The sequence below is a fragment of the Leptodactylus fuscus genome, chromosome 1, assembly GCF_031893055.1.
Source record: "Leptodactylus fuscus isolate aLepFus1 chromosome 1, aLepFus1.hap2, whole genome shotgun sequence".
Classification (NCBI taxonomy): Eukaryota; Metazoa; Chordata; class Amphibia; order Anura; family Leptodactylidae; genus Leptodactylus; species Leptodactylus fuscus.
Window position 1 is genome coordinate 16597563 of NC_134265.1, and position 19323 is coordinate 16616885.

Here is a 19323-nt window from a genome sequence, read left to right on the forward strand (position 1 = left end):
GGATCAGGGGGGAGGGGGGGATGAGTCGGCCTTACAAGCCTCCCCCGCCCCAGTGTGCCCTGTAGTCCGCAGCCTATGACAGACCCTCTGTAATCTGCCGCAGCTCTGGCGGATCCGTTCCCCTCACTACATGACCTTCTCTGAAGGAGTCACCGATATCTCCCTCGTGGCTCCGGCTAGATGAACGCCGATAACTGCAGCCAACACAAGTACTTAACCACCTGCGCTCCGATATCAGCCTTCACTCCAACCACCAGAGACCGGCTCACACTATCCTACATCACTCTTCACTCCCCAAGCAAGATGAGGGAGAAGATTACAGAACAGACACACTGCTCATAGGCATGATAATCTGAGCGTATCCATCATGGCCGCCATTTTTATATACATAATCCTAGTTTAGGTTGGGGCAGTTTCTTATTGAAGAGACGTTGTGCAGGAAATGCACCAGGGGGCGAACATAAATGTATAGAAAACATAAAAACTTACAGTCAAGATGTCAAAAACTACACAAATATTTAGGAAATTATGAAGGTCTCACATATATAAAACCTAGTACAGACAAGTGGAACAGATGCCCCCTAGAGCCCTCTGAAAATGCCCTACTACAATCCTAAAGTCTCAGTTTTGGGAATTGGTGTGTGGACCGCTCATATAAGAAACATAACAGTCTGCAAAATCTGGTGGAACACTTCATTAACACAAAACAGTGTATGAAGGCCAGAGAGAGAACCCCAAGTAGATTTGGAGAGGACCTGTCACCATCTCCCGTATCCATGAACCCTTAATAGGCAATGCTCCTCTGATTCCTGTGCACTTGGAATTTTTTTTCTAGCCCCCACCATTCCTGAGAAATCAGGGTATTTAGTTTTAGGTGGGCAGTCCTTTGCTGGGGCAGATAGTCTAGGATCCGCCCACCTAACTGTAGGAGGCAGAATTAGATTGGGTGCTGAGATTACTACAAGGATTGCTCAGGAATGGTGGGAGCTAGAGAAAAAATTCCAACTGTGCAGGAATCAGCAGAGCGGTGCCTAATATAAGGGGCAAAGAGTTGGAGTTGATGGAGATGGTGAAAATTCCCCTTTAATATGGTCCATATATAAATGTGTAAGGCAATACTCACAGGAATCATCCAGTTTGCCAGATCTCCATATTTAGACACTTGCATGGCGCCCAACATGGTCAGATCCACATGTCCTCTGCCAGAAACAAGAAGAGAAATTGAGACAGACATCAGTGACAATTGTCGTATACAAGGTATATCACTTCCACAGTCTTATCAGAAGTTTAACCCTTCACCCACACAATATTCTGGCAGCAGAACTTCCATGGGGGTTTTCATCCAGCTTTTCTAGACGCCTGAATAGTAGAAACCTACTGAGTGTTACCTAGTTCCACAAAGGACCTTAACTGAAGTGAACAACTCCAGAATATACATTTAGGTTCAGCCCCACATACCCTTTCTACAATGAGTGGAGTAGGAGATGAGGGGTATGGAGTACTCACCCTCTGATCATGGCGAAGGAGTCGTCACTAGAGAAAAACGCTGCTCCGGGAAGGATTGTGACTGTTTCTTTACCTAACAGAAGAGCCAGAATTTATTATATGAATCATAGAAGTCACCACAATGTACAGATTGGATAGATGTGCAGAGACTGGTGGTACATAGAGATGAGCAAGTAGTATTTGAAACGGCAGTTTCGAATAGCACGCACCCATAGGAATGAATGGAGCCAGCCGGCGTCCTGCCGCTTAACCCCCTGCGTGCCACTTGCGTCCATTCATTCCTATGGGTGCGCGCTATTCAAAACTGCCGTTTCGAATACTACTCGCTCATCTCTAGTGGTACATAGTATCCAAGGGAAGCATATACACATGTACAAGTGTTCTACTAATACCTCTAGCCTGTTATAGCTATTACATCTTGCATTATACTCCAGAGCTGCGCTCACTATTCTGCTGGTACAGTCATTGTGTACATACATTACATTACTTATCCTGTATTATACTCCAGAGCTGCGCTCACTATTCTGCTGGTGCAGTCACTGTGTACATACATTACATTACTTATCCTGTATTATACTCCAGAGCTGCGCTCACTATTCTGCTGTTGCAGTCACTGTGTACATACATTACATTACTTATCCTGTATTATACTCCAGAGCTGCGCTCACTATTCTGCTGGTACAGTCACTGTGTACATACATTACATTACTTATCCTGTATTATACTCCAGAGCTGCGCTCACTATTCTGCTGTTGCAGTCACTGTGTACATACATTACATTTCTTATCCTGTACTGATCCTGAGTTACATCCTGTATTATACTCCAGAGCTGCGCTCACTATTCTGCTGGTACAGTCACTGTGTACATACATTACATAACTTATCCTGTATTATACTCCAGAGCTGCGCTCACTATTCTGCTGGTACAGTCACTGTGTACATACATTACATTACTTATCCTGTATTATACTCCAGAGCTGCGCTCACTATTCTGCTGGTGCAGTCACTGTGTACATACATTACATTACTTATCCTGTATTATACTCCAGAGCTGCGCTCACTATTCTGCTGGTGCAGTCACTGTGTACATACATTACATTACTTATCCTGTATTATACTCCAGAGCTGCGCTCACTATTCTGCTGGTGCAGTCACTGTGTACATACATTACATTACTTATCCTGTATTATACTCCAGAGCTGCGCTCACTATTCTGCTGGTGCAGTCACTGTGTACATACATTACATTACTTATCCTGTATTATACTCCAGAGCTGCGCTCACTTTTTTGCTGGTACAGTCACTGTGTACATACATTACATTACTTATCCTGAGTTACATCCTGTATTATACTCCAGAGCTGCGCTCACTATTCTGCTGGTACAGTAAGGAGCAGCATGACAATAGAATATAGCATAGGCCTCACTCTGGATAAGTTACATGCAGAGTTACAGAGATTTTGCATGTAGGGGCAGATTCCTATACACTGTACCTGCATTGATGAGATCTGGGTCTACTTCACTTTCTGTGGGGTACGGACCCTGGAGAAGACAGAACATGAGCACATTTATACAGCTTGTCCCATTAGTGAGACTTCTCGTGCCCCTGCACAGTATTATATGACAGCCATTCACTTGGTGACCAGGTTGGGTCAGACGTAGTAAATTGAAAGTGATATCAATATTCAGCAGAGTGTGTTTTGTGGGAACACAGCTTGGTATTATTTATAAAGGTGAACTGTGGGGTGGGGGCCATCGGGAGCATTATACTGTGGAGCGGGAGCCCACTGTGGTGTATTATAATGTTGATCGGGAGCCCACTGGGGTGTATTATACTATGGAGGGGGAGCCCACTGGGGCACATTATACTGTTAAGAGGGGACCACTGGGGCGCATTATATTGTGGAGCGGGAACCCACTGGGGTGTATTATAATGTTGAGCGGAAGCCCACTGGGGCGCATTATACTGTTAAGGGGCGACCACTGGGGCGCATTATATTGTGGAGCGGGAGCCCACTGGCTGTATTATACTATGGAGGGGGAGCCGACTGGGGCACATTATACTGTGGAGGGGGGGACCACTGGGCTAAAAATTAGTTTGGGCTCCTACAGTTTTCTGTAGGTTTTTGTTTATTCTGGATACATGTCAGTTCTTCTACACATTATAGTATAGTCAGCAGGACCAGCAGTAGGCTACACATTATAATATCCACGTACCAGGCCGAGGACGCCATTTTCACTCTGTAGGTGCACAGTGATATCTTTCTTTATGAAGTTACTCGCCAGCATAGGAATGCCGATACCCAGATTTGCTGAAATTTAGGCATGTTAAGGTAAAATAGATGAGACTGACATTGACCCACAACGCTACCATGAAATGTCAAGACCTGGCAATGGAATTTTCTCTACTAGGAGCCACCACCAGGGGGAGCTAAGGAGCTCACTGTATACTGTGCTACTATAGAGTACAATGTATAAACAGTATGCTGTAAGATCCTGAGCTCCCCCTAGTGGTGGCTGAAGACTACAGCACTGCAGGGCCAGGTACTTTGATAGGGCTCATGGACTTTTATAACCATGAAGTGAACAAATCTGCGATCGGCCTACCTTGGGATAAACCATTATGGAAAACGGGGGTGGCCTTTAGCACACGAACCCCCACACATGAAGGATACCGTACATCCCATCCTGGAACTCCAGGGCGGCTCGCCGGATGATGCGCTCTCTTACCAGGTCGGACTCTTTCTTCGGTTTCGGCTTGGAGTTTTCATCTTTCCTTATTGTGAGCCTCTAATAAGACACAATGGTGTATGAGGATATTCCCAAAAACTGCGGCACAGAATAGATGGACAGTACACACAACGACTAGAACAAGCGGTCAGTGCACGACGAGGTCACGGAGACGAGAGACTGAAAATAATGAGCCCCGAGACTTCCACAATGATCAAGAGACTGGAAGAGCCAGAAGAAAGTGACGAGACGGACTGCGGGATGGCGGGTGGACCATTAGATATCAGTCCGTCTGGATATAATGAGCCGGGGGTCAGTGGCGTAACTACCGTGGTAGCAGCTGCTACGGGGCCCGGGACATTAGGGGCCAGGGACAATTAGGGGCCGGGGACAGCCGCTACGTTTTTTTTTTTTTCTAATAGGCCGTTACAGGCTGGAGTTACTTCATCCCTATATACTTACCGATCCTGGCAGGGCCCGGGATCGGTAAGTGATGGAGCGGGCCCCACAAGCCCTATTATACTCGGGGGTCTTTTCGGACCCCCGAATATAACGATCGGAGGCCCGGGAGAGGTAAGATAACATAAAAAACTGTGTTACTTACCACTCCAGGCAGGCTTCGGCCTACTTGCGTGATGTCATATGACCCGCGACGCAGGGCCCCGGTCAGTTGGTCGAGGGGGGAGGGCCCCATGTGAAAAGTTTGCCACGGGGCCCCGCCATTCATAGTTATGCCACTGCCGGGGGCACAGGACGGGCAGGGGGTCACACGACAAGATCATACCTCGATCTTCTTCTGATAGCCCTCGCCCTTAATGATCCGATCGACATAGATGCTGGGAATGTGGATGTCTTCTGGGGCAAAGCTTCCCGTGTCCACAAGCTCCTCCACCTGCAAACACACAGATAAAAGTCACAAGAGGTTCCAAACTTGGCTACTATGAAGATCTGTGTCGTCATCGCAACAGACTACAAGCAAAACCTGTGTCGTCAGATCCTGCAGTCAATAGAAATTTGTTTCAAAATGAGGAGTAGCCCGATTTACGAGAACCGAAAAGAAGAAAAACTTTTGTTAAAGGGATTCTACCATTAAAACACAATTTTTTTTATCATTGACACGTAGGAATAGCCTTAAGAAAGGCAATTCGTCTCCTACCTTTAGAAGTCTTCTCCGCGCCGCCGTTCTGTAGAAATCCCGGTTTTCGCCGGTATGCTTAGGAGTTCTCTCGCAGCACTGGGGGTGTCCCCAGTGCTGCGAGAGAACTCTCCAGCGCCGCCTCCATCTTCTTCTTCAAGGGTCTTCTTTCGGCACAGGCGGTCAAACTTTTAGGCCTCGGGCAGAGCCGACTGCACATGCTGGCAGCCACAAGAAAAATGGCCGCTTACACAGTAAGTAAGCGGCCATTTTCTTGTGGCCTGTGGGCATGCACAGTGGGCTCTGCCCGAGGCCTAGAAGTTTGACCGCCTGCGCCAGAAGACGACGGTGAAGAAGAAGATGGAGGCGGCGCTGGAGTTCTCTTGCAGCATTGGGAACGCCCCTAGTGCTGTTTGAGTCTAGGGCCCGCCCCCAGTGCTGCAAGAGAACTCATTTACATACCGACGGAAACTGGGATTTCTACGGAACGGCGGCGCAGAGAAGACATCTAAAGGTAGGAGACAAATAGACTTTCTTAAGGCTATTCCTACGTGTCAATGAGAAAAAAAATGTGTTTTATGGGTAGAATCCCTTTAAGAGAATTTTGTATGAAATATTCGACTTCCTAAATCCCATCGAGTCCAAACCATTTCATAAATGGCAGGAACCGGAATAAAAGACGAGAGGGAATGAGATCTGAGCCGAGAAGATCGGAGCCTCTCCAGGTAAACGTTTCGTGCCAGGAGGGGCCGAGTATTTGCAGCCGCACAGTTCGCCCTCCGGGGGACGCTCCGCTTACACTAAACATTTTTTAATGTATTATCTCCTGCCTGCTCTCAGCAGCGCTCATCTCTAGGACCGAGCCTCGGATCTCAGGCGGGTCTCGCGTTCCGACATCTTCAGCTATAAATAGACCCAGACGGGAACGTTTCTTATCTATCGGACAAGTTGCTAAATTCTGGTAACAGAAACGCAATATCAGAATGGAACGTCATTTTTGGGGAGGATCGTGGGTTGCAGTTAACCCCGTGTAGTCTGATCCCGCAGGCCGATTTGTGCCCTGCATGAGCTGACTATGCTAGTTTGTAGTCTGTTACGATGGCGACACATACGAAACCACAGGTTTCTCGGGTCACCCATGGATTGCAAAGTGCAGCGGCCCCGCACCATAGTGTCTGCCCCCGTATGGCACAGTATTAGGATATGCATGTAACGCGCCTATCTCCATAGTACGGTGCGCAATGTACCGCCTCAATCATCAGACTTTTATAGCATCACATGACAGCTCTGTAACAAGGCCATTGTACGAGGCCTCGGGGTAATTGTCACCTGAACACGTTGCAGGTAGGGGATTCTGTTGCGACAAGTTACAAGAAACCTCTCTGTATCCAGTCATTATAATAGACACGAACAAAAGGGAAAGAAGCCGAACACGATCAGGTTCATTACACGGAGATAATGGAGGCGCCGGAGCAGACTCCGCAGCGTTACCAGGCAACTGGGGCTACCAGCCCTCCATCGATACGAGCCTCAATGCACTGGGTATAGGATACGAGCGGTGACAAGGACGCAACGCAAGACGCTTATCCAAGGAATGGGTTGTGTTATGTTTAACCACTTCAGTACCGGGCCAATTTGTGCTCCAGGACCAGACACATTTTAGGTTTCTTTTGTATGTGCGGTTTTGAGGGCTGTAACATTTTTCTCATGTCTTAGTCAACTAATTTTTGCGTCTTTTTTCGGGGACACATAGGGCTTTATTTTTATGTTATTTTGATTTTCAAAAGTTTTAATTTTTTTTTTATATCCAGGAAAATATAAACAAAATAGGAGGGAAATTGTGTCTGGTTTTCAATTTATAATTTTTTTTTTTTTTTTATTTAATAACACAAAGTGTCACTGAAAAACTTTATAAAATAGTTTTTCCTCTCCGTTACGGTAATTTTTATTTTGTATGGTGTCGTCGGGGGCGGGGCTATAACCTTTAATAACGGCGTTTTATTAGCGTATTATTTATTTATTTTTTATTATTATTTTATTTACATTTTTTTTTTTAAACTTTTTTATTATATTTTTATTTTATTTTTTTTCCAGATTGTGTCCCCATAAGGTGATAAGAGACCTTTGGAGACATCTGATCACTTTTTTTTTTGTACTTGAGGCTGATTTCTCCTATAACTGAGGCTGGTACATTTAACCCCAGTTACAGGAGGAATACAGCCTCCTGCACGCTGTATACACAGTATGCAGAGCTGATCTGGGGTCCTGTAGGACCCAGCACCCAGGATCACGTGTCTGCTGGGTCAGAGGGCAGCTGATTTATGGCTGCGTCCATAGCCGTGTATACAGCGCTCATTGAGCGCTGTATACACAGCGATCGAGAAGGCAGGGGAGGTAATAAATCTGCCCTGTCTTCTCTCTAGGAGCTCCGGCTGAAGTTACAGCCGGCTCCTAGTGAAAGCAGCTACACGATCTCCGTGCAGCTGCTGTGTTCTGACTGGACGTACAGGTACGTCCTGTCAGAACTAGGCAACCACTTCCCGGATGTATATAGTCTATGGGCGGTCCGGAAGTGGTTAAGGTGAGCTTCACTGAGCGGCCGCTTTATTTGAGACCCCCCATCTAGTAGCCCAATGTCCTAGGACCTCCATATGGCCATTCAGGGTCTTCAGGTCTTAGGGGATGTTCTACAATCACACAGGAGCCACACGCCAATATTACACGCAGCAGTCATACATGGCGGCACCCACCTCCACCACCGTCACTTTGGCAGCTTTACACATTGGCTGGTTGAAGTTTCTTGCAGTTTTCCTGATCAAAAAAAAAAAAAAAGTTTGCATTACAAATGAAGCGATATCAGGAGGTGGCGAAACAAAGAAGCAAAAAACTGCACAACAATAACAAATGGTGGACACAGGATGTAGCAGAGCTGAGCAGCGCACACATGGACCATAGCCAGGGGGGTCTTTAGACGGATGCTTAGAATCAGGGGTCTAACTAAAGGCTCATGGGCCCGGGTGCAAAAAAAACAACCTCACAATTATTAGCCATCATTGTCCTTTCCGTCTGTATCTGGCCCAGCCATGACGACTCCTTCACGCCACGCTTCCCGTCATACCCACCCTGTCAGCTCCTCCTTATATAGCAAACCCTCCCCCACAGAATCCCGCCTTTATGCTGCTGACCGTCTGCTATTACTGCCATGAAAGCGTTGATTTCTCCTTTCTGACAGTGGAAGGCTGTGTATCACATCATCTCCTTCAGTGCACCAGAGGGCGGGGGGGGAATACATTTAGCATGCACAGACTGCCAGCCAGAAAACGGAGATCAAATAAGTTTCCCCGGCCCTAGTGTGGTGCGGGCTACCTGCGGGCCCCCCTGGCTTCTGGGCCCTGCCTTTGTGCACCATAAGTGATATTTTTGCTTACAGGATATTGGATTTAGACACGTCACAGGTCATTGATTCTATATTACACGGCAAACTACAACTCTATAGCAGATGAAAAGTCACGGCCTGCATCCATGGGGGGGTCATTCATAATATGTAATTTTGGATAAATCCAGCAATATTCCGCACATTGGAAGAATCAACATTCGGTTTTGCCGACGATCAGTGACCAGACGTCCAAATAGACAGATTAACAGATCAATGCGTGAGCGTGCGCGGAGCCCGATGAGCAGCTTGCGCCGCAGGCGGCTGTCAGAGGCCGAGCCGGGTTGGGTTACCCTGGAAACTACACATGAAGGAGACGAACTTACAGTCCGGGAGAAGTAAGAAAATCTCATCCTGGGTCTGACGGACGTGAAAAAAAAGTGAAAAATGTTCAATGTTACGATCGCAACGGCAGAGACTGGAAGAGGCCGTCGCATCGGGCGACTAAGGAGCCGCTAATATCGGATCACTTCAGACTCCGCGCAGGAAATAGAACATTTACTCGGTGCAGACGGTGCGGCATATAGAAGTATTGGCTCTATTCAGGGTCGGCGCAATTGGTGAATTTTGGGTTATTGTTGCTATAGGGCGAGGGAACGGCAGTAAACACTTAAGTCATCATGGCGGCCTGGGCTAGTGGAGAAGATTAGTCAAGAATCAGAGAAGACATCTTCTTTACGTCAATGGATGTAATAGTTGTGTGTTCTCAGCGCCGCACCTCCCATGAGGCGACATGAAGCGAGCGCTTCAGGCGGCACTATGCCAGGGCCCCAGGGAGGGCGACATTTTTGGTTACCTAAGACAGTCCAGGACAAGCTTAGCACCGAGCGGTGGATTGGGGAGGCCACTGGAGCTGCTCCAGCAGCCTCCCCTCACGCTCAGGCAGAGAGAAGGTCCTCTCCGTGCCTGCTCTCTGCCTGCCGAACGTCAATAAGCCCTGCCCCTTTGCTTAGCCCCACCCCCTCCTCCGGGGGGGGGGGGGGCTTTCTGTCGTTCGGCTCGGGCTGCGAAAGGGGCAGGTTCACCCCTGTGTGTTCTGCCTCTGACCACGTCTGATCAGACTATATTAAGAGTGTACTATGCGGATCGACTGGGATCTGACTACTATATGGCGGTATTACTTGCTTTATTGATCTCGGCATATCACAGGCTACTCCATTCAAGTACCTTACTGATAGTGAGTGTATACCTGTCCCCAATTTCTTAGTGATTGTGTAATGCTGATCAGCCCGTGTTATGCGGAGTTCCCCCATCACCCTGATCTCCATTATTGCTACTGTTCTGCCTCAGCCATAGTCACAGCGTTGAGGTTTGTAGCAGCTAGCCCAGGGGTAGGGAACATACGGCACTCCAGCTGTTGCAAAACTACAACTCCCAGCATGCATACTGGCTCTGCTGTTCTGGGAACTCCCATGGAAGTGAATGGAGCATGCTGGGAGTTGTAGTTTCACAGCAGCTGGAGAGCCGAAGGTTCCCTACCCCTGAGCTAGCCTATGAAACAAAGTTCTGAAGGAGAGCGGATATGGGTCTTCTGCCTTGTACTTGACAAATTCTAAACAATAGGGGGCAACACGGTGGCTCAGTGGTTAGCACTGCAGCCTTGCAGCGCTGGAGTCCTGGGTTCGAATCCCGCCAGGAACAACATCCGCAAGGAGTTTGTATGTTCTCCCAGTGTGTGCGTGGATTTCCTCCCACTCTACAAAGGCATACTGATAGGAAAAAAATGTACATTGTGATCCCTACAGTGCAATTCTAAACAATAGAAGAGAACCTTCATATCAGACTCCGCCCCCTGCAGGTCCTGCACTTGTTCCCCTGGAAATTGGTTTGTATTTATATTCAGCTTCTGTAGTGCAGTGAATGTATCCCAAGATATCTAAGGGATTGTCCTAACCCCAAATGCTATCCAGGGTCCACCTCGTGGCCTCACCTGAATACAACATTCCCCGCACGATCCGCTTTCCAGGCCTTCACCAACGCAAAGTCTCCAGTGATGGAGTTCTCCATAACAAAGTGGCGACCATTAAATTCTTTCACCTAGAAGAGAAGGGTTAGGGGGGGGGGGGTCCATTAAAGGCTGCGCTCATAATACATCGAAAATGTCATCAGGCCTCACAGATCTGACTGTCAAGAAGAGTAATTCTGCATAGTGTATAGAATATTCATGTTTGAGGGTTACGCGCACCCCGACAGTCGCACACAAGCACCTGCCAGAATTACATTTTATACTAAACATCTCCAAATCTGCAGCTATAGCGCCACCTAGTGGAGAAGAGAATACCTGCACGCCACTGACTGCCTGCTCTGCAGAGTCACCCTCAGTATAGAAATACGGATTTATTCATAAAATTGCAATATATAAAAGCAGCTTTAAAGAAGATCTTTCGCCATCTCCACCATTGCAAGCTCCTTTCATTGCCACTCCAGCACAGTTGGAATTTTTCCTCTAGGTCACACCGTTCCTGAGCTATCAGTGCACTTAGTCTTGATCCCTGATATGTTAACCAAACTCCCTAATGTCACTTGGAAGGAGCAGGGAAGGGGGTGTGACCTATAGTACCATCAGTCTCTGATTGGAGCTCTGAGTCACGCCCCCTTCATCGCTCCCTGCCTGACACCACCCACTTGATATTAGGGAGTCTAGTTCGCATATCAGGCATCAAATCTAACTACACTGATTGCTCGGGAACGACGGGGGCTAGAGACGAAATTCCAACTGTGCTGGAAACAGTGCAGGGGCAGCTATTAAATGGTGAAAGTGCTTAAGAGCTCCTTAAAACGTGGCTCATACATTAGACCTGAGCAATGGTCCTAAAACTGCAAAACCATTATGTCGACAGGTGGGCGATAACCAAAATGTCTGCAATTATATATGAAGCCACTTATCTATCCACTGCTACCTTACGTGGTTTGGCCGGGGACATCTGTGCCCCTGTAGATCCCTATGAGGCACCCGTATAAATCCCTAGGATTTGCACCTTCGGAAAACAAACCCTTGTCCCTCCTGAAATATTGTAACCCAACTTTTCCTGACTCAGATTTCAAACACCATGACTGAATAAAATGACCTTGTGGGCTAGCAATTACCCAGGAGTCCACTAGGTGGCAGCACACAGCTGGGTCTCCGGTATCGTCTGCAGCATCGGGAAGAAGTAAACATTCGAGTCCTCGCACATTTTACGACTCCCTTGGAAACTACAGTAATAAAGTTGAGTAACAGCGAGAGCGCACACCGTAAATCCTTCCTACCTCTTTAGGTTTGCTGGCGATCTCTACGGTGCCATCTTTATTGTATTTTATAGGTGCTCCTCCTTGCTGGATTAATGTGCCGTAACCCGTGGGCGTAAAAAACGCTGGAATACCTGCGCCACCGGCTCGAACCTTCTCCGCCAGGGTTCCCTGGGGGGGCGATAAGAAACACAATTTCTTCATGAAACATTTATTTTTCTGCAACAAGAAAATCCTTCTCTATTAGAGGAGATGTAACGTGCGCGTGCGCGGTCATCGGCTGCAAATATCAGGACGTAGGCTGGGGCGCAGGTGGAGAAGCATTTGGCTTCGCACTGAACGTCCTTGTAGAGAAGGTTACAGATCCCATATGCTGCAGTCGATTGCTGGAGAACAGAGCAGGGCACGTCTAGAACATGTGACATCACCAAAATGTGCACTAAGAACAGGGGTCTGCAAGTCTTCCCCAGTGCCCCAAATGAAGTAAAAGAACAAGGGCAGGCCTGCAGGTCATCAGTGTGAATGCAGCAGTAGTGGGCATGCTCTGCCAGCACTCCATTGACTTCTATGAGACTGCTGTGGGTGACTGTTCCAGAAGTCCCATAGAAATCAATGGAATGCTGGCTGAGCATGCCCACTACTGCCCCATTCACACGGAGAACCTGCAGGCTCACCCCTGTTAGATCCAGCAAGAAGTAGTATAAAGTATAACGGACATGCCCAAAAATAAGTGCATGCATGATTCCAACCTACATAGTATTGGACCTCTGACTACAGTGTGCAGGGAGTGTAGTCAGAGGGCGTGGGCAGCCATAGAAATATTGAAACTTCCAGAAATGACAATATTTTCCCAATACAGACACTGAATAAGCAGGGACTGCTGGAGGACACGTGCCAAACACTGGAAGAGAAGTATAGAAGACTATGCTTCTAGCTAGCTGCGGTATTATTTGGTACTATATGGCGGTATTATTTGTGCCCGTTCTATAAATGAGGCCAGGATCACCTGAGGGACGAGCTCCACCTCCAGCTCTCCTTGGAGATACTGTCTTTCGAACTCTGCATTCTCCCCGACATAGGAGGCCACCATGCGCTTGATCTGTTTGGTTTTCAGGAGGAGGCCTAGGCCAAAGTCATCAACTCTGCAAAAACAAAAGCAAACTGAGGATCACATGAGAAGAAAGTGACTAAATCACTACTCAATGTCCGCAGCCACCAGTAGGGGGAGCTCAGGCGCCAGACCAATTTATAGAGTTGAGAAGGTAGAAATCTACACTGTGCTCCCCCTAGTGGTGGCTAAAGGCAGTCATAATGTCAACATAACCCTAAGAGGGCTTGTTTTTTGCAGGATGATTTGCATTTTTCAATGACACCATTTTGGGAACACAATGAATCATTCGAAATATATAAACTTTAACCCTTTCACTGCCAAGGGTCTCTAGAAATTTAAATTTAGTCTCCAGTAGCAGAGCAATTTTCACAGTTTTGAGATCAAAGCTAAATTGCAACATTAAAAAAAGCATCCAACCCTACCCCCCATACCTATATATTTTCTTAAAGTAGACACCTGCAGCGTTGTCAGAAAGCCACTTGGTACTGTATACGACCAGGCACCTTCATGCAATTTTGATTTGAAGTGAATGTTTTGTGAAAAAATGCAAATAAATGTATAAAGCGGAAACCAAACAATAAATTAAATGCACCAAACCTCCTAAAAATAAGAGTTCAACATGTGCAGAGTTCATACATATCACTATGGCCTGAACCCGCATGCACGTGTCTTCACAAAATCACCAGAACTGGAAGGAACAGAAATCTGCTTTGAAGCTGGAAATGTTAAAAAAGTATCATCCTATAAAATGTAGGGATTACACACCATGAAAAGTAAGTGAACCCCTAAACCCTATATATTTTTGAAAGTAGACAACCTGACAATTAGATATGGGTCATCAATAGCCACATCCACCTTCCTGCAACTTTGTGACAAACACAAAACATTTTTTGAAAAAATGCGCTAACACACATATTTGCGCCTAAAACTCATGTTTATTCTCAGATTCATATACAAAATACATTTAAAATAATAGCTTATGGTGTATACAATGTGTATATATACTATATGTACCGCAAACATCAACTACAACAAGAGCTCGGACTCCCAAAAACACGAATACAGAAGACAAGCAGGATTTTGCTGTTATTCACTAATATGTTAAAAAGCTATAGTGCACCTACCAAACGGTGACTGTGATACCAAAATCTAACTTTTCTGAGATTGCACAGCATACCGTATATAAAAACACAATTTACTGTTTCATATATTCAACCACCTTCATTCAACTTTGCGGCAAACACTAAAGTGCGACTAAAGCAATCCCATTCTGCAAACAAAATGTACTTTATAAAAAAACTGCACTATGTGAGGAGTTCATACATACCACACATGTATATATACACAGTACATACCACACTATACATACAGTACATACCACACATGTATATATACACAGTACATACCACACTATACATACAGTACATACCACACATGTATATATTTACAAGGGCGGGTGTTAAAGAAATGCCAAAGTCGCAGAAATGCGCCCATTTTGTGCATGCAAATTAAATGGGACTTTACATAAAAATGTTATTTTCCATCCCCCTATCATAATTTTGGCAATCTATACGTTCATCTCTAGTGATAATCGTTATTACTATTATTTTAGCGTGTAACGGACATCACTAGAGACGTATTTTACTGTAGAAAGCTCAGGTATAGACAGGACAGGGATTGGGTGAAATGTAAACTTTATTCACGACTTTGTATGTGTTGTGTAAGTGTTTGATGCGACTTTTTTTTTGGCGCTGCGACCTGGACAATGGTAAACGTCTGGGTCACAGTGCCAACAAACTTCCTGGTTATGTTCAGGGGGTATAACATAAGAATACCCCACTAGAAAAGCTCAGGGGGGAATTACATTATAACTGTATGTGACAATCAGAGTGCAAATGTACAGTATGCTCTCTGATTGACTATGCTCTCTGATTGACAGGAGGGGGGAAATAGGGACTGAATCCCTTCTCCCCCCTCCTGGGGTCACATACAGGTTAGGTACAGAGACAGAGAAAATGCTTCTCTGTCTCTGTGTCTCTCTGCACGCTGCAGGGCTCCTCCTCCCCCCTTCCTGTTTCACTAATGCTTCCCGAGACAGGAGGGGGGGGGGGGACACTTTAAAGTCCTGTATCTCAGGACTCGTTTGGGCTATGAAGATAACTTTAGACTCATTTTAAAGAAGAGAATCCCATCTTTACAATGATACCAAGATCTTCATAATAGCCCTTACAGATTTTTAGCGAATTGCTGTTAAATACGCTGTCGAGAATTGAGATCTTCAATGAGATCTCAATCCCCAATAGCGTTTTCAAGAGTGAATCGCTTTGGCACAGTAAGGGTTAACGTGGAGAACTTGGTATCATTTTAAAGACGATATTCTCATCTTTAAAATGAACATAAGATGATCTTCATAGTCCAAACGAGTCCTGAAATATGGGCATTAGAAGTTAGGACGTAGCAGCTACGTCCTCGGCTAGACAAGTGATACAAATCATCGTATTTGTATTTGCCACATGCAAGGAGATGTAACTTTCACTATTCATTGGAGGTCTTGTATTTTGCAGGACAAGCTGTAGTTTCTATTGGTAAGATTTTTGGCTACGTATGACTGATCATTTTACCCCTCCTTTAGTGTCCTCCGGACAGGTTATATAACGTGGGTCACAGCTCTGTACTTTTTTTCATAAACTTTATTCCATAATTTTTAGCCCCACTTGAGGACGTCACAATGATCTTTGGATTGCAGCTTCACTATACTCCGTACACCACGGCAGTCAGAAGCCCAGATACCATCTACTAGGCCCGACTACTACCGTTCTGCAATCCATCATGCCCTAAGGTCTGCCCCTTCCTATGTTTAACTGTGGCATATAGGGGGTTAAAGGAGCAATCCTGCTCTAGCCTCTCTCTGACTGCTGGTGCATAGGAACAGCACAGTCTGCAGCGCCCCCTGGTGCTGACAAGCAGATAAGGCGGCCTCGCAGGTAACAGCCTAACGTGAACTCGCCCTTATTCTTTGGAATGTAACCCATGAAGGAATAGCCTGCACCCAGTCCATACCTTGTACCCTCTAGGTGAGGACACACAGGCGTTACTGTATAGTCAGGAGAGGCCGCAGGTGCAGGGGGGGGGGGGGTTTAAGCAAATAGAGAATCCAGAGATTATCTTATCTAAATGAGCTGCCAATGGCAGAACAAGGAGAAGTGTGTCAGGGGGTGATCAGATAATACGTGACAAACCCGGCTGCACACACAGAGCGCGGCTACTGGGGGGCGGCCAGCAGATATCAGCCTGGCTATAGACTTCTGTGTATACATATATACAGGATGGGCACTGGATATAGAGAAAGTGTAAGGATAGATAAAGCATGTATTGCACCATACAACGTATACGTGACCTCCAGGGGTCACATATGGTCCAGTAAGACACGCTACATGGGTATAACCACCATATGTGGCCAGAGGTATACAGGTACTGTATGGTGGTGTAACCAGATTACAACATCCGGGACTGTCCATAAAACCTAATGTCGGATCCTGCGCCAATCCTGTACACCCACCATCTGATCATCTTCAATATCATAAATATGTAAAGAGAGAAAAAAAAAACTAAAAATGATGACTTTTGTCCTAAAGGTTCAAAAAGGACTGCACCTGAAGGGTTAAATGAAGTGTCTTGCAGCTGCCACTAGGGGGAGTCTTATCTCACTGCAGTCTTCTCTGCCCGGGATTAACCTGAACCAAATATAAATGGAAGTCTTTTTGTTTATTGTGCCCCAAAATTCTGTTTTTAATGACATTTTGGGCCACATAGAATTCACTAGTTTACTGTTTTTAGAAGGAAAACAGAAAAAACACAATTCTGACACTTTTTGGATTTTTTTTTCATCATTCTGTGTGAAGTATATATTTGGTATTACTACAACATACGCATGAAAATACCAAATCTGTGTTTTTCAAATGGTCATTTGGAAACCTGAGTGACACCCAATATGGCCACCGTGACCATCACCGGAACAGCAAGTCTGCTACATGGGAATCTAATCCGGATTTCAGGATCATTGCAATGTTCTCGCTGCAGTGGGTACTATAATGGCTGACATTTTCGGTGGTCACCCAGCTTTCCAAGGACCAACAATGAGATACTATGGCACATTAAGAGGCTCCTGGCTGGTAGCTGTTCTTCCTATAAATAGACGATAGCGCGCCTGCTGATAACGCCTCATGCCTCCGGCAGCCATAGCACGTGGGGTGGCCAAATAGTCACAGATACTGAACGCACTGACAAGGTTAGTCCTGGCAATGACACAGATGTGATGGCAGGACACGTACGATACACAGGGGCACTACACACCGCGGGCCCACAACCCTGCAATCTCCTGACAATGGTCCAGCTAATATGTAGCCGCAAGTGTGAGGACAGAACCTTAAAGGGGCTACCTAGGCTTGCTCTTCTATAAACAGCGCCACACCTGTCCACTGGTGATGTCTGGTACTGCAGCTTAAGTGGTGGAGCTGCCATAAGACATTCCAGAAGAGCTCAGGCCCTATTTGTGGCAACGATGTGCAACACGATTGGGTGACTTTCTTCACTAGCAGGCAAATCTTCATGCCGTGCTTAAAGGGATGGTCCATTATTAGGATACAGATTGCTGCGGCAATCTTCACTACTTACCACGCACCGCACTGTAATTGTATAGTAAATGTGCTCAGTGTTGCAGCTCATTGACTTGAATGAGACTGAGAATCAGACCTTCATGGATATTCAGTGGATGAGGTCAAATAATAAGTCCCATATACCCCTATAAGACTGGCGTACGAAACCCCCGTCTTAAGTTTCCCCTACAGTCTGCAGCAGAGCCCAGGAATATGGAGATCTACAGGAGTCAAGAGTCCGGGTCTGGGGTCTGTACTATAGGGTCATGGGTCATATGCCAAATGCCTTGGACAGGAATTGTCCTTTATAAACGGGAAAGGCAGATTTTACAAAATTGCACACTTAGTCCATTCGTTTTTGGACTCTCCCCCTTGTTACTTCTAGACCACCAGCTTAACCTGAAAACTTAGGGAGTTGTCTAGAAATAGAAAGATATGGTTGCTTTCGTCCAGAAACAGCGCCACCTCTGTCCACAGGTTGTTTCTGGTACTACAACATAAACTAATGGAGTCGAATTGTAATACCACGGACCGTGGTCATGCGCACTGGGTTTGCGGAAGACAGCGGCCATGTTATTCTTATCATGGTCAGACCCTTCAGCTATAGGATCCCTCTCTAGTCATATATATCCTATAACCCGCTTCTATCCTCTGTACACTACAGCCACGTATAGATTCTCGCAGTCAGTTCTGCTCGCTCATACGGCCGCTTCGCCACACTCAGCGTATAGGTGAATCAGTGCACGATCTGGCGCCTTATCTCGCGGGGTCCGCCCCATCACCTCATTAAGACTTAATGTACAGGACATGGTAAATTATTAATGAGAAGACGTTATAGCTCCGCTACTGCATGTCGGGGTCACGGCTCATTAGGTCAATGCAAGACCTGGGTGTGGATGAAGCAGAGCCGAGCGCGTCTACCACAGCTCATCAGGAGAACGTGCGAGTTACTGGCGGTTTATGAGCAGCCAGCAGGTATATAATGTAACCCATATGGCGCCATTATAACTCGCAAGCTCTAAAGGGTTAATGACAACATGGGCTCTGCTACATCTGCCTGCCGGGAGTTACATAACCCCGTGCTGCAGCATTAACGCCCAGAGCGGGCACCTTGCCCAACATTCCTGCCTAGATCAGATGATGGAAAACAAGCGACAGACGTTTCCAGAACTTTATACAACAAAGTCAACGCGGCCGTAAGTGAAAGTTTCTGCGACTTCTCACCCAATTCAGTAGTGCGGATTTTTTTTACGCTTTGTTTGCCAGGCCTCTGGCGTAAAAAGTTGCACTTTTTTTGGTGCAAATCGTGGTTTTGCGCAAAACTATTTCTATTTTTGGACCACCTGCAACATCAGATTTATTACCATCAATGCTAAAAATCTGCGCCAATTATAAGCCTGCAGGCGAATGTGCCTCTGTTACTCGCCATATAGGAGGCGCACCCACCGCCAGCCATGACGTTATAAAGCATTGAAGGCCCAAGGACACCCTCCGGTAAATCGGGGGCCTATAGATAGATTTGACGCA

General features: G+C 46.3%; 1 protein-coding gene across 1 annotated transcript in view; it reads right to left on the reverse strand.

Annotated features, from left to right (window-relative positions):
- Positions 1-19323, reverse strand: part of OXCT1 (3-oxoacid CoA-transferase 1) — a 45058-nt gene that overhangs the window by 19137 nt on the left and 6598 nt on the right. The window contains exons 4-13 of the mRNA XM_075267466.1: positions 13037-13172; positions 12052-12201; positions 10733-10839; positions 8120-8180; positions 5019-5126; positions 4180-4294; positions 3722-3816; positions 2998-3046; positions 1507-1579; positions 1124-1199 (exon numbers count right to left, since the gene is read on the reverse strand). Coding sequence (XP_075123567.1) covers positions 1124-1199; positions 1507-1579; positions 2998-3046; positions 3722-3816; positions 4180-4294; positions 5019-5126; positions 8120-8180; positions 10733-10839; positions 12052-12201; positions 13037-13172 — 970 coding nt within the window. The remainder of the gene's footprint in view (positions 1-1123; positions 1200-1506; positions 1580-2997; positions 3047-3721; positions 3817-4179; positions 4295-5018; positions 5127-8119; positions 8181-10732; positions 10840-12051; positions 12202-13036; positions 13173-19323) is intronic.